The 18,629-nt window shown below is 43.4% G+C and overlaps 1 protein-coding gene across 2 annotated transcripts in view; it reads left to right on the forward strand.

The window, feature by feature from the left end:
* The window catches only part of Ptprb (protein tyrosine phosphatase receptor type B), a 118,781-nt gene extending 100,707 nt beyond the window's left edge, over positions 1–18,074 (forward strand). For both annotated transcript variants that reach the window (XM_038314945.1, XM_038314946.1), the window contains 3 exons: positions 3,352–3,487; positions 9,463–9,583; positions 12,519–18,074. In XM_038314945.1, coding sequence (XP_038170873.1) covers positions 3,352–3,487; positions 9,463–9,583; positions 12,519–12,541 — 280 coding nt within the window. In that variant the 3' untranslated portion in view covers positions 12,542–18,074. The remainder of the gene's footprint in view (positions 1–3,351; positions 3,488–9,462; positions 9,584–12,518) is intronic.
* Positions 18,075–18,629: the final 555 nt, after the last annotated feature.

The raw sequence follows: 18,629 nt of genomic DNA on the forward strand, positions 1-18,629 counted from the left end.
AGGTCCTGAATAGAGGAGGAAACACACTATTTTTCTTTCTGGTCTAATGCACAGACTTGCTTTCTGCTATTTTGTTTTGTTTTGGAGACGGTGTTTTCTGTGGTTTCCTGGTGTTTTTACCTCCTTGAGTTAGCGTTCTTGCTCCTCCCCTTGAAGAATCCTTATCCACCTATTGAGCTCACTCCCCTAGACTCCCCTCCGGGTCTAGTAGCATGTTCTCATCCACTGGTGATGCTAGAACAAAATACTTCAGACTGGGTGAAAGAACTCAGTATTGTGGGGTGCTCCCCTCTGGAGCCTGGATTAGGCACAGGTCACACCCAAACCCCAATTTCCTACACAAAAAGATCCTTTAGTAAGCAAGGTAGAGAGACAAGATGGCTGAATCTGAATCGGACAGAAAGGGCAGCAAACGGCTTTACAGGGTGTTAATTTTAAGGGGAATAAAGGGTAGGTCTGTGTTAGAATGAGCTAGGACGTATTGGTAAGTTCTGGTGGCTATTTTAATGAGGGTAGGCAAAAGAATGAATTTTGATTCCTGGACCTTAGGGTTTTGATAATTGGGACTTGGTCAGCCTCAGGAATGAGTCAATGGCCAAATAAGAGACTAGACCTTGGTGGCCAGCTTTAGGAATGTAATCTAAAGGGTTAGCAAGGGGGAGGAGGGTAAAAGGCAAAGCCTATCGGTGCCATGTTTGCCAAGTTAGGACCTGTGTTTGTCATTCTCGGGCCTGTGTTTGCCATTCTCGGGCCTGTGTTTGCCATGCCCTGGGCCCTTCATTGGCAATTTATAAACAACAGAAACTTATCTTTTACAATTATAGAAGCTTCAAGACCAAACCACAGATGGCTTGGTCTTATAGCGACCTTGTCTCTGAAGCCACATATACTCTCCAACAGAAAGCTATGTCCTTACGAGGAGGAAGGAAGACAAGGGACAGGCAAAAGGACCTAGCTAACACACTCCAGCTGTCCAGAATCAATTTTTGCTCTTAAATTTCTTTTTCTCTCTTGACTTTTTTTTTTTTTTTTTTTTTGCTTCAGTTCATATGCCCTTAAAATCAACTTAACGAGCCAGCTTTCTCTCTCTGGGCAGCCTGGTGTTTCACTAATTAATGTTTGCAGCACACTTTGATAGCCCTAACTGAATGGCACTCATAAAGAAAGAGCAGAGAATTGCTACAGGAAAAGAAATGTCAAGTGTGTTGATTTCTCCCCAGCAACCCCACACCCTAGGAACCCTGCTTTTAGATGGCTTTGAACCTCAATGCTTTAATGGGTATTGGAAACACTTGGGGGTCTCCTGCCTTCTGAACAATGGCAAGCATTTCCTTCCAGAAACATTGGAGAATTGTTCTCTGTCTTATAAATGTGTTCATTGCCAGCCAAAATAACCAGAGGGGGTGTCTACAAAGAACACTGAGCCAGGCAGTAGTGGCACACGTCTTTAGTCCCAGCACTTAGAAAGCAGAGACAGGCGGATCTCTGTGAGTTCGAGGACAGCCTAATCTACAGAGCAAATTCCAGGATAGCCAAGGCCACACAGAGAAACCCTGTCTCAAAGAACTAAAAGAAAAAGAGGAAGGAAGGAAGGAAGGAAGGAAGGAAGGAAGGAAGGAAGGAAAGAAAGAAAGAAAAGAAAAGAATATTGGTACTTATTTAGGAATAGCAGAACAGTGTATTGGGAATGGGTGCCATAGTCAATGATGGATATACTCAAAGTTGAGTTTTTACGACGAAACTGAGGAAATTTACATATGTTACTCTGTCACAAGTCTCACTGGTCTTAATAACCAGTTGGCATTCACTTACTGGTGGAGGTGCCATCGCTGGCCTTTGCTTGGCAAATATTATGTGGAAGCATTTTACATCCATTGCTATAGCTTTAAAGATAAAGGTAATTTTGGTACAGAAACATTAGCATGTGAATAGCGTACGTAAAGCATGGTGTGAATGGAGAATGAAAAGGGATTTCTGGTGGGCCCTAGAAAGCCCTTATGAAGGTGTGTGTGTATATGTATATGTATATATATGTGTGTGTGTCTGTGTGTGTGTGTGTATGTAAGTGGGAGACAGGCATGAGAACTCTCCCTTTGCTATATACCTGGCTCTACTTCTGTCTGGGTTGAATAAGACCAAATTTGTCTTGGTATCATCAAATTGCACAGCATCAAGAGTCCCATGTTAAGAAGCAATTTAGCAACGTCCAGCAAGTTATCATACCCTATAACCAAGTCACCAGTGGCCATTTTAGCTGCCAACTGCTGAGCAATTGCCATGTAGATGTTCACTGTGACATGGTTTTTAACAGATAACTAAAAATTATCTCTTACTCTACAGTATGGAGTGGACTGGCAGTGGCGTGTGACTTCTTCAGAATAGTTAAAAGAAGTTGGAATTAAGCCAAGCATAGTTGCATGTGCCTGTGAGCCCAACACTTGGAAGACTAAGTCAGGAAGACCATGATTATATAGCAAGGCTCTTCCTCAAAAAATAAAAACAAAAGCAAGTGAACAATGAGTAAAAAAAGAAGAGCAAATGAGAGAGAGATGAAATTAGTTCTGCATCATCAATGGATAAATCTCAAAACAATACTCACAGTATTGAGTAGAGAACTTGGCAAAAGAATATGTAGTATCTTAAGCATTTTAGTAATCATTCAAAACATAGAAAATATATTTGCATGTATAGAGGAAAATTCTAAAAATTAGCATGGGCTTGATATATACCAACATGAGGTTAGGTGGGGGTTAGGAGGAAGTGGGAAGAGGTAGACCATGGAGGCTTTAGATAGACATGGGGGCTATAGGTAGACATGGGGCTCTAGGTAGACCATGGGTGCTCTAGGTAGACGTTATGGGTTCTAGGTAAACATGGACGTTCTGGGCAGACATGAGGGTTCTAGGTAGACATAAGGGTTCTAGATAGACCATGGGGCTCTAGATAGACATGTTGGCTCTAAGTAGTCATGGGGGCTCTAGGTAGACATGAGAGTTCTAGGTAGATCATGGGAGCTCTAGGTAGACATGGGGGGCTCTAGGTAGACATGTGGGCTCTAGGTAGACATGGGGGTGCTAGGTAGACATGGGGGCTCTAGGTAGACCATGAGGGTTCTAGGTAGACATAGGAGCACTAGATAGACATGGGGGCTCTAGATTATCTTTGAGAGAGAACATGTCTGTGGAAAGAAAGATTCTTGTATCTTCCTATAATCTGAGAGAGAGAGAGAGAGAGAGAGAGAGAGAGAGAGAGAGAGAGAGAGAGAGAGAAGAGAGATGGCCAAAGTTTTGTGATCTAGTCATGGAAGGTGAACTAAATCAGAGGCCCCATCTTCCTTTTGCTTCTCTCCAGTGCTGGTGTGGGCAGAACCGGGACGTTCGTTGCCTTGGACCGGATCCTCCAGCAGTTGGATTCCAAGGACTCTGTGGACATTTATGGAGCAGTGCATGACCTAAGACTTCACAGAGTTCACATGGTCCAGACCGAGGTAAGAACTCTAAGCTGAAGGACACCAGTGCCCTTCCCCACACCTTACCATCACCCCTACCCCCAAAACTGTCTGGAACACCTTAGCAAGAAGGAAAACTGGATATATGTCATTTTTAGGACCTCATATTTTGAAGCAAATCTCAGTTACCTTCAGCACAAGGTATGTTCTTTACTGAGCATCTCAGAGAAGAACTCATTTGGATATCAGGAAGAAAGATGGAGTACTTTAGAAAAGCATTATATGTGGGGGACTGGCTAGACCAGCCCACTTAGAAACTCATTTTAAGGCACAGGTACTTTCTTAGGGAAGTTTCTAATCTCTTCTCTCCCCTAGATCTGCCCCCCTCCACCCACATCCTCAATCTCTGGATACATCAAGGGTTGTATATCTATTGGGAAGGTTACATCTGGATACATCAAGGGTTGTTTATCTATCAGGAAGGTCATAGGTTTCCCTTTGAGCTGTGCTTTGAATTTGCAGATATTAAGCTAAGAAGCTGAGGCCCACAGACTAAAAATATTTGCAGAAAATCCATAGCCATGAAATGGACAAGCTTGGACCATATTCTGGAAAATCCTAGCCTTTGACTACCAAGCCTTACAGCCCACAGCCCACAGTGAAGTCTATCAACACACCTCATGTATATTAAGCGTGTCTCACTCCCTCAATAACACCTTCCAAAGCTCAGGTTCTCTTCTCATTAGATTTCCTAAGTTTTTGTTTAACTAACCCAGGAGGTGAATGGCAAGATCTTAAAAGCTTTCTGTGGATGAAAAATTCTATGTACTACCACAGTAGCCATGGAAACCACACAAGCAGCTATGTTCCACCACCAGCATCTTGCAGCAAGGTTCCCTTTGAGCTCCGTTGAGCCCACAATTCTAAAATCACTCCCCAACCCCTAAATTATTTCTGGTGCAGTGTATATTAATATCCTGTGGATCTCACCTTCTGTGTCAGCTTTGGCAAAAGCCTGGTGTCCTTGCCTCTCCTGCAGGCAGAACCTACTTGCCAGATCTGCAACCGCCATTGTATTACAGTGTGTGTATCTTTTAAAAAAACAAAAAACAAAAAATTCCTTTCTGTCTGTCTCTCTCTCTCTCTCTCTCTCTCTCTCTCTCTCTCTCTCTCTCTCTTGTGTATGTGTATGTGTATGAGGGTACCTGAAGAGGCCAGAATATGACAGTAGTGACTCCCCTGGAATTGAGGCTGGTTGCAGGGGGTTGTGTACCAACCATCGTGGGTGCTGGAAACCACACGCTGATCCTCCTCAAGAGCAGGAAGTGTTCTTAAGCACGGAGCCATTTCTCAGGACCAGTTGTTTTGTTGGCATGGGACCTCACTACGTAGCCCAGGTTAGCCCAGAACTTGCCATCCTTAATCCCCAGAGCAATTAAGTTAGAAGCACATACCACCATGTTGGCTGATACGTTCATTCTAGGAAATTATCTACCATCCTCTCAATGTTTCGTTATGAGCTTGGTTAGGGGCGTACAAAACTTGGGCTAGGTGTGGTTTAGTGGTAGAGTGCTTTCCTACTATTCACAGGGCCCTCGGTTTGCTCACCAGTACCATGGGGTGAGGGCAGGGGTGTAACTAGGGGAAATCAGATAAAGAATCTGCATCAACTCCAAACCCCAGCTCCCACAAACAACAGCATCATGTTATTTCTCCATCTGGTATTTCATACCAATTCTCACTTTATAAAGCAAATCTGTTATACTATTTCATCCACAAACAAATCATTATATATATATGTGTGTGTGTGTATATGTATATATATATATATATGTATGTATATATATGTATGTGTGTGTGCCTGTGCCTTTCTGCATGTCTGCCTCTCTTGTCTCTGCCTGTCTCTCTCTCTCTCTCCACACACACACATATTTACATATATGTAGATATATGCAAATAGATAGATAACTCTTCAACATCATGACCGCCAGGCCATTTATGACACTTAACAATTTTCATTGTAATCCCTAGCGAGTATTTAAATAGCCCCACCAATCATTTTAATTAGTTCATTTATTTTATTTTTTTTAATTTTTTTCAAGAATAGGTTTCTCTGTGTAGCCCTGGCTGTCCTGAAACTTTTTTAGGTAGAGTAGGCTGGCCTCAAACTCAGAGATCCTCCTGCCTCTACCTCCCGAGTGCTGGGATTAAAGGTGTGCACCACTACACCTGGCTCCTACCTATCTTTTAAAAATCATTACTTTGGTGATATTTAAGATAATCATCAATCTGACTATAGGGCAAGGCCAGTTCAGGCACCCTCTCCTCTATTGCTTAGGGTATTAGCTGGTGTCATCCTTGTGGATTCCTGAGAATTTTTTTAGAGCCAGGTTTCTTGCTAACCTCATAATAGCTCCCTCAATCAAGATATCTTTTTTCCGAGGAGGGGAGGGAGTGGAGATTTGGATTGGAATTTTTTTAAGTAATAAAATAGTAATAATAAAAAAAATCATTACATTTTGTTTGAAAGAAAGAAAGAAAGAAAGAAAGAAAGAAAGAAAAAAGAGAGAGAGAGAAAGAAAGGAAGGAAGGAAGGAAGGAAGGAAGGAAGGAAGGAAGGAAGAAAGAAAGAAAATCTGGCTTTCCTTAAAGCCCCAGATTGACTTCTTTCATTTACTTGGAGTATCTTTATGCCTATGTTATGTCCATAATAATCCTTCCCACTTGTTTTTAATGCCATTTACTTGTCAGAGAGCCCAGCTCACCTGTTCTGTAGGTTTTCATAGTGGAAGTGTGTTCCTCTGGTCCTTATGGTTTGAGTCAAACGGCCATTACATCCAGAGGCTTGCTAGGCTGTGGTCCTACAGCCACAGGGCTCCCCCCAGGCTGCTGCTAGACACCTCACATCCACGCCACTTGGTGAATTCAGACAAAAGTAATGGTGGCCTCACTGGGAGGACCCCAACCACTCATCCTCAGGGCTCCCAGTTAACTATGCACTTCACAATGATTACGATCTAGATATCATTTCATTTAGGGGATAGAATTACATAACATATCTTAACTGTCATCCTTCCCCACCCCGGGGAGCACAAGGTCTTAGCAGTAGAAACTTCTCTGTCTCTGTGTCAATTTTTAAAATCTCTTTATACAAATGAGCAAATACCCTGCTATTATGTTGCTCAAAAGTCACAGCGGTGTTTCATTTCAGTAGGCATTTCTACAAACTCAGACTATAATTACTCTGTAAGAGGGAAGAAGTAGCTAACACACTATAATCTTAAATATGCACGCACATGCGTGTGTTTAGTCTCCTCATTAGTTTCAGAGACAACTTGGATTACGCCTCGCTTCTATGAACTGGTCCAAAGTCTTGGGCTGCACATTGGCCCTAAGCAGGATCTCTAGAGGTTAGAACCCGAGGCAGCATCCATGGCCCGAAGCTCCTCCTGCTCCATGAACATTCCTCTCCTTTCCCCTTTTGTCTTCTCTTCCCACTGCTCTGAAGGCTTGGTGACCTTGTTTCTCTGCTTGTATTTCCAGCGTCTGAGCTCCAGACGATGGGAAGCTTTCTATTTCTTTCAATCTTTGTCATTGGCTACATTATTCCTCCACTTCCAGGAACACACTGCTGTTCCTCTACCCTTATTCTCCTTCCCTGTTTCCTTAACTTTTATCTAAGTACCTGCTTGCTGTGCACTTCCACATACACGTTACACTTATCTCCAACTCAACGTGCTTAACACTAAACTCATTGTTTTGGGGGAGGTATCTGTGTACATTTTGTGTGTGTGTGTGTGTGTGTGTGTACATGTTCCTTTCTCTGTGCATATGCACGTGTGTTGGGGGAGTGTTGTGTGCATATGGAAGCCAGAAGTGAGCACTGGATGTCTTTCTCTGTTGCTGTCCCCCTATTTTTTTGAGACAAGGTCTCTCGCCGATCCCTCACTCATTCATCTAGATGGCTGGCCAGTAAACCCCGCGGATACAACCCTCCCTACCTCCCCAGTGCTAGGACTAGAGGGCTGCTTTGGCACACTTGGCTCTCTATTCAAGTGCTGGAGTTCCAAGTTCAAGTCCTCCTGTTTATACAGCTGTACTGAGCTGGTGCCACAGAGTCCACGCATTGGCCCAGACCAGAGGACTGGTTCTTTGCCTCAGATCTGACTCATAAAAGCCAAAGGCCTGCCTGACTTGCTTGGCTAGTGAGTGGGCATGGGTACAGAAGGGACTAGCTCGCCATCCAATGCTGTGGGTGATGGCTGCAGAAAAAAGAAAGGAATTTCTGAGCCCTTGCTTAATTTGTCTGAGTCCATAGTGACAGGTGATCCTAGCTTTCTTATACCTTGAGATCTTGGGATACAAAGGGACATGGGGCAATGTAATTTTTGGCGACTATATCAAACCGTGAGGTGATCATTATAATTTTTGGTGAATATATCAAACCAGGAGGCTTTCTAAATGAAGAGGCAATAGAGGACTTGCAAATGTCTTCCCCTGTTTATCTTTCTGCCTTGGGGCAGATTTGCAGCCTAACTCAGGCTGACTCTTTGATACAGCAAAACCTTGTTGAGAGAGACTAATCGGACATTCTGACCGCTAGCATGAGAAGAAACACTGGGGGCGTTATGAGGTCACATGTCTTAGGTCCCATTTAAGAGACTATCGTGAGGGTCTCCTGTACCACCTGTATGTTAGCCACACTGGACACCCCACTTACTTCATGGTGTCTTTGTCTTTCAAGGTCACTTTTTCTTTCTAGTTTGATATTAGCCACACTGGACACCCCACTTACTTCATGGTGTCTTTGTCTTTCAAGGTCACTTTTTCTTTCTAGTTTGATATTTTCTTCCTCCAAATGCTATCAAGAGCTTCCTGCTGCGTGAACCTCTATAAACAACTCTAGTTCATCATCTTCTAGGTATTGGATATATGTCATGTCTGCCCTTCGGCTAAGCATTGCTCTCAAGAATCATGAACCAAGGGGCTATGCATATAATATCATAAATCCTATATAACACTACAAAGATAGATGGAATTAAATGAAATGGAATATGTCGATGCTCAGCCAGGGCTTCCCCAATTAGAAAAAAAAATCTTGTGTGACTTGAGGCTTGTATTTTTTCTTCTATTTTTTCATTAAGAATTAAGTGGGGGTACAGTAACAACTTGATGATTTTTGAAGTAATCAGTTTTCGAAGGGACATCCTATTGGGAAAAGAGAAGTTGATATTTAAGACAAGGCAAATTAATACAGAGTAATTAGTTTCAAAGCCCATGGTGGATCACTGTTGAAAAATTTATTGCTAAGTTATGGTCCGGGTATAACAGAGTTCCTTCACGGCTTACCTCTTTTACACACAAGCAATTTAATTAAAAATCGGAGTTCTGGGGAGCTCGAGAGATGGCCCAGCAGTCAGGAGTGCCAATTACTCCTTCAGAAGATCCGGGTTTGGTTCCCAGCACCTACCTACATGGATGTTAACACCCTGTAACTACAGTTCCAGGGAACCAATATTGTCTTCTGGCCCCCGAGGGCTCCTGCACACATACATGGTGCACATAAACTCAAGCAGGCATGCACAAGCATAAAGATAATCAGCCAGTTTTCAAAAGGTCAAGGTGGCTTAAGACCAGGTAGGATCTGTGAGAAGGAAAGCAAAGGGTAGTTCCTGATACTGGAGCAAGCCTTGCTGATGGTTGGTTTCTGTGATGTCCTCGGTGAGCTGGTACTACAGCTCGGTGGTAGAGCTCTTACCTCGTATGTGTATGGCCCTGAGTTCAATTCCTAGCACCACAAAAGACCAAAAGCAGAGGAGGGCAGAGGCTGTAGCTCAGTTGGAGAGTGATTGCCCAGCTTGCAGAAAGCCCTGAGTTCATTCTTCAGCTTGGGGTCGAACTGGGTGTGAAGAGCCAGGCCTGTGTTCCCAGCACAAGAGAGACAAGATGGGAAGTTTGAGGGTTCGAGGTCAACCCTGACTACTTCCTCTTATGTGTTCTCTGACTTTCCACAGTGCCAGTACATCTATCTGCATCAGTGTGTGAGAGACGTCCTCAGAGCAAGGAAACTGCGGAACGAGCAAGAAAACCCCCTGTTTCCGATCTACGAAAATGTGAACCCAGAATACCATAGAGGTAAGAGTTAACCTCGCTGGCTTTTAGATCAGCTGTCCTGAAGATCATTTTTCAAAATGCACTCAGTCTGGAAACTCATACTAGCTTAGTGCTCCTCCAGCTCGAACCTCCCATTTCTTCTTCTATCCAAAAGACGCCCCCAAAGTAGCAACAGAGAGGAAGGGCAGAACAGAGAGGGCTACCACACTAAAGCAGAAACAGTGTTTTCATTGCTGCCATGATACCCGGGGCTCACACATGGCAGGTGAATGCTGTCAATGAGTCTCAGCCTCTGCCTGCCTACAGAGTGCTCTCTGCGAAAGAGCCCCTTTTGTAAGAGATAAGACTGACCATGGAGGAAGAATGCACTGAAACTGTAACTGGAATCGATAACAAAATTGCTGTGGTGAAGAATGTGGCATCTGGGTTTTCCGTGTCTCTCACACATTCCCATCTGTGACTGAGTATTTTTCCTACCTTCTTAAGTAGGCAGAATACACTTTGTGCACAAAGCCTTTCCAGTTTCAGGTCGGAGGGAAAACCAGTACTGCAACAGAGGATTACACTAGTCGGCTTGGCGTTATCGTAGCAAAACACGCGAGGTGTATGGCATCACCCAGCAGAAAGTTCATTTAGCTCACATGTTTGGAGATTCAAGGGTATGACTTGTATGTCAGCTCAGCTCTGGTGAGGACCTCATACTGAACGGTGGGCAGCAATGGCAGAAGTGCCAGCTGGAGCAAATGGTCAAATCTCAAGCCAAGAGACAGCTGGGAGAGGCAAGACTAAGTCATTCCCTAAGAGCTTCCTTCCAGAGACTTAGCATCTTCCAAAGGTTTCTAACACTGCCACCCTGCAGACCAAGCATTTGACTATAATGGACCCTTGACACAGACGTCGTGTTCAAGTCATAGCAGGGACTAGCTACACCAAAGCACTTTGACTTATAATAGCACAGCGCCGTCATTAAGAACAGGTTCTTTTGTTTTGCTGTGCAAGATGAAGGCTATGCTGCCTAGATTGGCTTTGGAGTCCTATGCCCAAGCATTCTTTCTACCCCAGCCTTGCCATTAGCAGGATTAGGGGGTACATGCCATCACACCTGGCTTTGGTAGTATCACAAGGTGAATATCCTTACAAGAAGCTTCTCGTGGTTGCTGTAATGAAATACTTGAGACTAGATACTTTATAAAGATTAGAGGCTTGTGATAGGATGTAGCTCAGTGGTAGAGCTTATGCTTAATAGGCATAATCACAAAGATAAAAAAAATAAGAGAAAGAAATGGAGCCCATGAGAAGACTGACCTCATGCATTTGGCCTTTGATGGGGTCCAACAGTTAGTCATATTACATTAGATGATAATGATGATGATGATGGTGATGATGATGATAATTGTGTGTGTGTGTGAGAGAGAGAGATAGAAAGAGAGAGAGAGAGAATATCATGAGGTGACAGAGAAAGTGGGGAACTGGGAAGGAACATGCTTGATCTTTGATAACAACTGTGAAACCTAACCCACCAACAATAATGTCTCTATGATCTCGGTGACCCTGTCTCCTCTCACTTGGCGCACTTCCTGCAGGTCCTCTCCCTTTCCAGGATCATCACACTAGAGACTAAAGGGAGTGACAAATCATAGCTTAACCATGTCATAAGTTATGAAATGCAGAATATAAAACAACCAGGAGCACCGTCTATAGGGACAAAAACTAAACGGGCAGAAGTCTGACAGTCAAATTAGTAACTCTGAACAATAGACAATCAGTTGATGTTGTTCTATTATTTTATAGATCATCTAGGATGAGAATGAAATATCTTTCAAATAAAAAATTCAAGAGTAAAAAAAAATACAAACTTCATTAGGCACACTTTCATCGAGGCATAATTAACAGGCAAGGAGAGACTTCCTGCCCTCTGGCCCACTGTTAAGGCCAAAGGTACCGTACAGTGTGGTTCTAGATGGGAAGGGGTCTTATAGACCTAGGTTCCTTGCCAAGGGTCTGAGATCCACTCACACGGTTCTCTTGGCAGACATGCCTTCTGCCCTGCCTTCTCTGTTTGAGCTGACAGTGTTAATTCGCTTGAGAACATTTTCGAAGGCTTACTCGGTTCTCAGCATTCTCCATTCCTGCTCACCTCCCTACCCGCCCCCCACCGTGGGCAGCCATCAGGTTATTTAATGAGCTGTAAAGCACCAAACAGAGTTATTTAGGGGAGTGCTTTGTAAATCAGATAATCTTTTGTGTTGTAAATAATAACCCCCTAATTTATCCGGTGAAGTAAATTAAGGCTTTTGCATGTCAGTTTCTTTAAGAAACTCGGGGATGGTGGGGTAAGATCTTAGGGGTTCCTTGGTCTTGTGTTAACTTGTCTGAGAATCCTTTCAAAACTAATCTTGGGTGTGCCTAAAAGAAGCTAACTGTGGGTGCTGAGAACAGATAACCACCACCCTAAAGGCTGGGATTCTGAACGCAGCTCTGGAACTGTCTAGTGCTGAGAAGCTATAGAACCCGGGCACGTTACTCTGCCTCCGGGCCTGTGGCTCCCTCTGTACCTCAGAGGCAGGAGGAGGCCTTAGGAGTCATTTCTAAGTCCAGGAATCTGCGTTTCTAAATGGGGTGGGCTGGCCCCCAGGCGAGGCTCTATCCTGAACCACATGGAACTTTAGCGATGTCCACCAGGGTCTTCGGGTATAAATGTCATTTGCAGGGTAGCAGGGACAGTCCTGCTAGGTCCCTCTACAGCAGTGGTTCCCAACCTTCCCATGCTGCGACCCTTTCAGGTGTTGTGGTGACCCCCAACCATAAAATTATTTTTTTGTCGCTGCTGCATAGCTGTGATTTTGCAACTGTTATGAAGGGCAATATTTTTGGAGACAGGTTTGTCAAACAGCCGTGACCCAGATGTTGAAAACCACAGTTTTACAATCTCTGACCACACTATTTTCGCTTCCAGATGCAATCTATTCGAGACATTAAGGATGGACCGAAGATGCCCTGGATAAAAGTTTTTCAGTGTGTGACTTTTCAACGCCAGACCTTTGCTTCATGGCCTGCAGAGGTGCCAGCTATTTCTGTTGATACTATGTATAATTTATTAATCGGGAGAATGTTAAAGAATTTATGTAATTTAAAGGTAACAGATATTATTGTACATACTTGTATTTTGTAGTTTCTCCTGTAAATATGTATTTTTCATAATGTTTAATATGAAGCTTTATATAATACTATTTTTCCACACTGAAGTGTTCATGACTTGTTCTGCATAAGCTGATTCACCCCTGTATGACAGGACCACTGGCCAAATGCGTGCAGAGAAGGCTGCAAGAACAATCCCTGGGGCTGTGTTGTTTGCCTGCCGTGATGCCCACTGGGTGAGCAAAGGGCCGAGCTGAAAAGAGCGTAGCATAAGGCTGGCTTTGCCAGGCTGCTGCCTTATTAACAAAGCCTGGGGTCTAAAGACTCTGAGGAGTAGGGCTGTGGCAACACCTTGGTGGTAGAGCATATGCCAAGAAATTCAAAATAAATTTAAAAACTGAAGGCTAGGCAGCTCCAAAGCGGAGCTAGGTGTGTGATATTAACTGGAAGCTGCTGATATGAATCTGTCCAGGGTTACAAGCCATGGTCGGCTCAAGGACTGTGAAACTTGCAGTGGCTGCAGGGCTGGGGACTCTGGTAGAGAAGGACACTAACAGATGAGACGAATACCTAGTGATAGCAATGCCAGCTGTCCCTCTGACTGGAGCCACCTGCACAAAGCAGGGCGCGTCCCTGCAGCATTCAGACTTGGCTTTCCTTTGGAAAGAGCTATGGTGGTAGGTCATGCCCCTGACCCAAGAAAACACGATATACCAACATCTTCTTAAGTCTGCTGAAGCAGTGAAATTTTACCACACACCCTACCAACTTTATCTTTAAATCTGCGCCATATGTTGACTGTAAAAATTCCAGTAACTTAGAAAGTGGACATCGAGCAAATCAATACCCAGTTCCTAGATCTTTTCTGAGAAAAACCCAGAAAGAATTCTCGTGGTTGCCTGAGTGAAAAGCCACATTTGTTGATTTCAGGGCTTCACTTGTGGAAACATCACGTTTCTCTTGAGCATGTGTGGCTTTGCTACAAATCATAAACTCCCATAACAAAAATAGATATAATTGGCCTAACAATTGAAGATAGCTAACTATACCAAAAAATCATTGCAAATTTAGCTTGTAAATATACTAGGATATTCCTAATTACATAACTCCACACCCATCCTGGAGATGTCTTTTGGGGTACTTGAAGTGTATAGAAATAGAGGAACGGTTCCTAAGGGTCCCTGTGAGCAGCAGTGAGAATTATTCAGTCTTCACAGTGTCTCTGTGCGCTGTGCCCTTGTGAAAATAACACCGCTAGGCTCTGATCCTGTATCCTGGGACTCATCAAACCTGGACAGAAAAAAGAGGAGCAGAGATGTAAGCTTGGAGATGTGTAACTAAGGAGAAAATGGAGGTCAGACATGGTTTTGGTGTGGCGTCTGTTAAGGATCATTTTTCTTAGGAGAAAAAGGAAGGCTGGGCTGAAGGGGCTGCTGGGAGGTAGCATGCTTGTGCAACCATCCAGAGCTCCCGCCCACCCCCTCAAGCAAGGAAAATAAAACAGGGCTGTAAACTGATGTTGCTTGATGCAAAGCAGGCTGGTAGCCGGGAAAGAGACGTTCGCTTCAGCTCTTCGGTCATTGAGAAAAGTCCCAGCAAACTGCCTGGAACCTATGAGGTGCTGTTCCAAAACCCGTTTCCTTGTCAGCAAAGGGAACGTCTGACAGTGGGATGAGCATTGTGCCTGTGTTGACTGGAACTTACAAGAGGGCCCAGGCGAGGAGACGAGGGCACAGTGGTCACCTTCCGCAAGGTGCCCGCTAGCAAGGGCTGAAGCTGTTTCAATCGCAAGCCACTAGACGCGGAAGAGAAAGTAATTAAAATTGCACGAACCAAGCATTATAACCACAAAACACCTGCACATCTGTGACCATAAATGACACTCCTACCCTCAAAGCATTTGGGGGAGAATCAGGATACAGAAATGAATCCAGCCACCCAACTAGGGGCAATCATACATTCTTGTCACCTATTCCGGGAAGCACTGATTCCTCCTTCTCAAGACTAGTTTAACATTCCCCCCCCCCCCCCCCACACACACACACACATCTAGCAACAAACATTTTGCTATGCTGTCTCTCTCTCCGGAAGATGAAATACAAATCCAATTGATCCGTTCATCGACTGTAGCAGACAGCCAGAACGGAAATGTAGCTACTGGTAGATTAGTATTTTGCCTGGTGTGTGAGAGGCCCTGGGTTTAATCTCAGGTACCACAAAATAAGCAAGGAGAGAAAAGAAAAGGTTTCTTTGCCGTTCGCTCCATCGGATGCATCTCCCCTTAATTGCATCATGTGGCTGTGTCTCCGAAAACACTCCACTTCCTGCCTTGGCGGGCATCCTGTCTGCACCTGAGAGCTGCTCTTTAATCAGCGAGGCTTCAAAGCCCTTCAAGGCTATCAAATCTTGAGAGAGTTCTGTTTTGCATCCTAATAATTATTTACCCAGGTTCCTTATAATTAACTCCTTTAATCTCCTCACATTAAATCAATTTTACATCATCAATCTGCTCTTCTCTGGAAAGCTGCCAACTTTCAGATTTTAGAGCTGCATCTCCCTCTCTGGGCTTACAAACGTTCATCCTGAGGAAGTTCCCACCCGTCAGTGCCCAAGTTCCACATCCCCGACGCTTGCCCCTTCTTCCTATCGAACAGCACCTGTGCCAGGGGGATGTGATTTTATTGTCTGTTCATCTCATCATCTTTCATTCATTGCTAACATTTCACAAGCTCAGCATTATAGAAGAGTGATTAAGACTTAATTTTTCAACATTAAAACGGCAACAATACAGCGATTTGGGGTCGGTTATATTTAGGAGGCTCTGTAATTAATTTTGTTATTACCTCTTGGAAGAAGGCCCAAAATTGATAGGAGAAAAATAATATGAAATGATTTAACAGATGTCCAGCAACACAAAAATAGGGCTCGCATGTTATACTTCACACTGTTTCTCTTATCTTGGTGTTAAGAATCTAACTTCTAGTATTTAACACTTTCTGCTCCCTTTGCAAAAAAAAATCCAGAAAGATCTGCCATGTACTAAATTCTTGCTCCGTTAATTAATGGGCATTTTGGAAGGTTGAATCCTTGAAGCTAATAGATCTGTATATTTGCCTTCAAGTCCCAGTCATGGAACACGCTAGAATTTTTGTTCATACAAAGCTGCCCAGACCAAACCTGACCATACAACAATAACAAGTAATTAGCTGCTTGGTTATAGAAACAGTTCAGAGGTTTTCCAAGTTCTGTTTAACTAAAAAAAAAAAAAATGGCTATAATCGACCAGACAAGAGCGTTAAGAAGGCACCAACAGTCCCAGCTCACCAGCTCTCGCGCCCGAGGAGTCGACAGAGAAATAGCATGCCTGCTTGAGTGAGTGCCCCGTTACCATTCCAAAGATGTTTAATCCAAGCTTCAAAAACACGTCCAGTGTTGAAAGAATGTTTTACAGAAAAGGAAACTTTAAACCACGACTGCAGAGAGGAAGTAAAATGGCACAAGGAAGGAAAACTATTGAAGAGGAGGTGAGCGAAGCTGACATCAGAAAGACAGAATGACGTGTCTGCCTTCTTGGGGTGGTTCTTTGAAAGTATCATCATGTATTTATCTCTATTAAAGCAGATAGATTGGCCATCCCTAAGCCCCCTATCTAACACTCAAGATGCCCCAAAGTCCAAGGCTTTTTTGAGCTCTGACATGACGCAGTAGGACGTTCTACAACTGACCTTGCGTGATGCTTCAGTCAGAACACGGGTACATTAAAACAACCGTGTGAGTTTACCGTCAGCTACGTATCCAGGGCATATGAGGGGCAGAAATGAGTATCCTGATTAGGCATGGGATCCATCCTCAATATTCAAATCACAGTTATTCAAATATTCCAAACTTATTTTTAAAATCAAGCAGATTCCGATCACCAGCATTTCGGGTAAGGGATCTTTGACCTGTCTTATTACTGTTGGGATTCTGTGGGATCATGTCGGTCAGGCTATTCAGCAGATTTGGCAATTGAATCGGTTCATTTGGTGTTTTAACTAACCAGGTGTGTGACTCAGTTTCGAGCATCTGTCACTGCAGACACACAGACACAGCACCCTAGTGTCTTATAGTGCAGGGTAACTTTGAGAGTGTTTGGCCATTTCAGTGGAGATTCAGGGTGACAGTCAATGCAGCTGTGATAACAACAACAACAACAACAAAAAACCTGTTCAAATGTGTTTAACAGTGAAAACATTTCTGGCTGAAAGAATACTTGACTTGTATAGAGGCTTCCTTGGAATAAATGTATGCGTTTTATTTTTGTATAGATTGTCTATATAGATAACATTGATTAAATAAGGAAATTATTGGTGGATGCTCCCAAAGTAGAGGTTTATGTCATGGAAATAAACGATATATTAAAAGATTTACCAAAGATTATTTTTAACCTATATGCCAATGCACTTGATCTTATATAAGACACCAAAGTAAGTCTTTCAAAACTGTGAATTATGTCAGACAAATGTAATGTGTCCCTTCTTAGAACAGTCACAGAAGGATTAGTTTGGGCTGTTTTCTGCCTCAAGCAATTTCTTTTAAGGAATGCCATCCTTGCACCAACCGCAAGCTTTTCCATTACATCTGAGATGTATTTTGATAGCTATGTGTGTAACTAAGCTAGAGAAAGGAGCACCTGCACTTGTGGCTTTGGAAATCTAGCAGAGACGACCAGTCTCCATCAGCCGGTTAGTGGGAAGGTCTAGACCAGAGCACAGCGTCTTTCTGGTCTCTACCATTCTGACAAGAGAAGGCACCAATGCCCCCACTTAAAGAGCACTTCATCCTGCCCAGTATTTGTGAGGCTTAAAAATTCTCGGGCTTGTAAATTCTCCAGGAACAAAGAGCATGTTTGTCTCCTTAACTTCCGCTGTGTAGAGAATAGTTCACAGCTCATACGTACCCTGCATGCACGGTTCAGAGTGCTCCTGGCTGTACGCTTTGGATGTTAGGTCGTGCCTGGTAATCCTAGAGTCCACAGAAGTGGAGCTAGCTGCTTCTTCATCTGTGTGAAGCATAATATATAATGTAAATATATCCAGCAGCTGAACTTATTATGTTCTATAATAGAGCACTTTCATGGTTTCAAAAATCATTTACATGTTCTCTGCAAATCTAGTTAAGATGGCAATAAATCTATTTTTTCATACCATAGCATCTACCCACGCTATTGCGTTTGTAACCAACGTTGTTTGAAGAAAGAACCTCACTGGCCTTTCTATTTAAATGATGTATGTGCTTAATATATTTTCAGATTTGTAATTGTGGTTAAAAGAACCTATATGGAATCTTGCACACACCCTCACCGATGTAGGAATAAACCTGTTGCTTGTTGGAAGGGAGTGTCCTGTCTTCTAATTGACTGCTTCCTGCTTCTCACTTTGTATCCTCCCCTGCTCCAGAAAAAGACCAGAAGTGGCTGTTTCTAAATCGGAAAACCCTTCCAGGCCATAACCATGATGTCTGTGACTGCCTCAACCCGTGTTCCTGGAGCTGTAGTGGGACCTGGTTTCCCTGGGGCACTGTGAACACATTTAATGGGCTGTCTCTGCTTGGATGTTTATTTTCACTTCTGTAGTTCATTAGTAGCCACAAATGTCATCCATGACCAACAACACTGGTGCCAGCCTCGGGGGCTGTGACTGGGAGCCCTCGGGAGACTCCACACATCAGTGGTCAGTGTGGCATTAACTAAAGAATCGCTGTGCTGACTTCTGGAATCCTGAGATTGCCCTTGCGCCTCTTTCACATTTCAGCAGAAAGATCAGTTTCCTTCATGGCTCCTGAATTTAGTTGGTTTTTTGTTTTGTTTTGTTTCATTGTATTTTGTAACATCTCACTCTAAAAGCATTCATTTTTTAAAAAGTATAATAACAGATTCACATTTAAGACT

The sequence above is a fragment of the Arvicola amphibius genome, chromosome 17 (assembly GCF_903992535.2).
Source record: "Arvicola amphibius chromosome 17, mArvAmp1.2, whole genome shotgun sequence".
Classification (NCBI taxonomy): Eukaryota; Metazoa; Chordata; class Mammalia; order Rodentia; family Cricetidae; genus Arvicola; species Arvicola amphibius.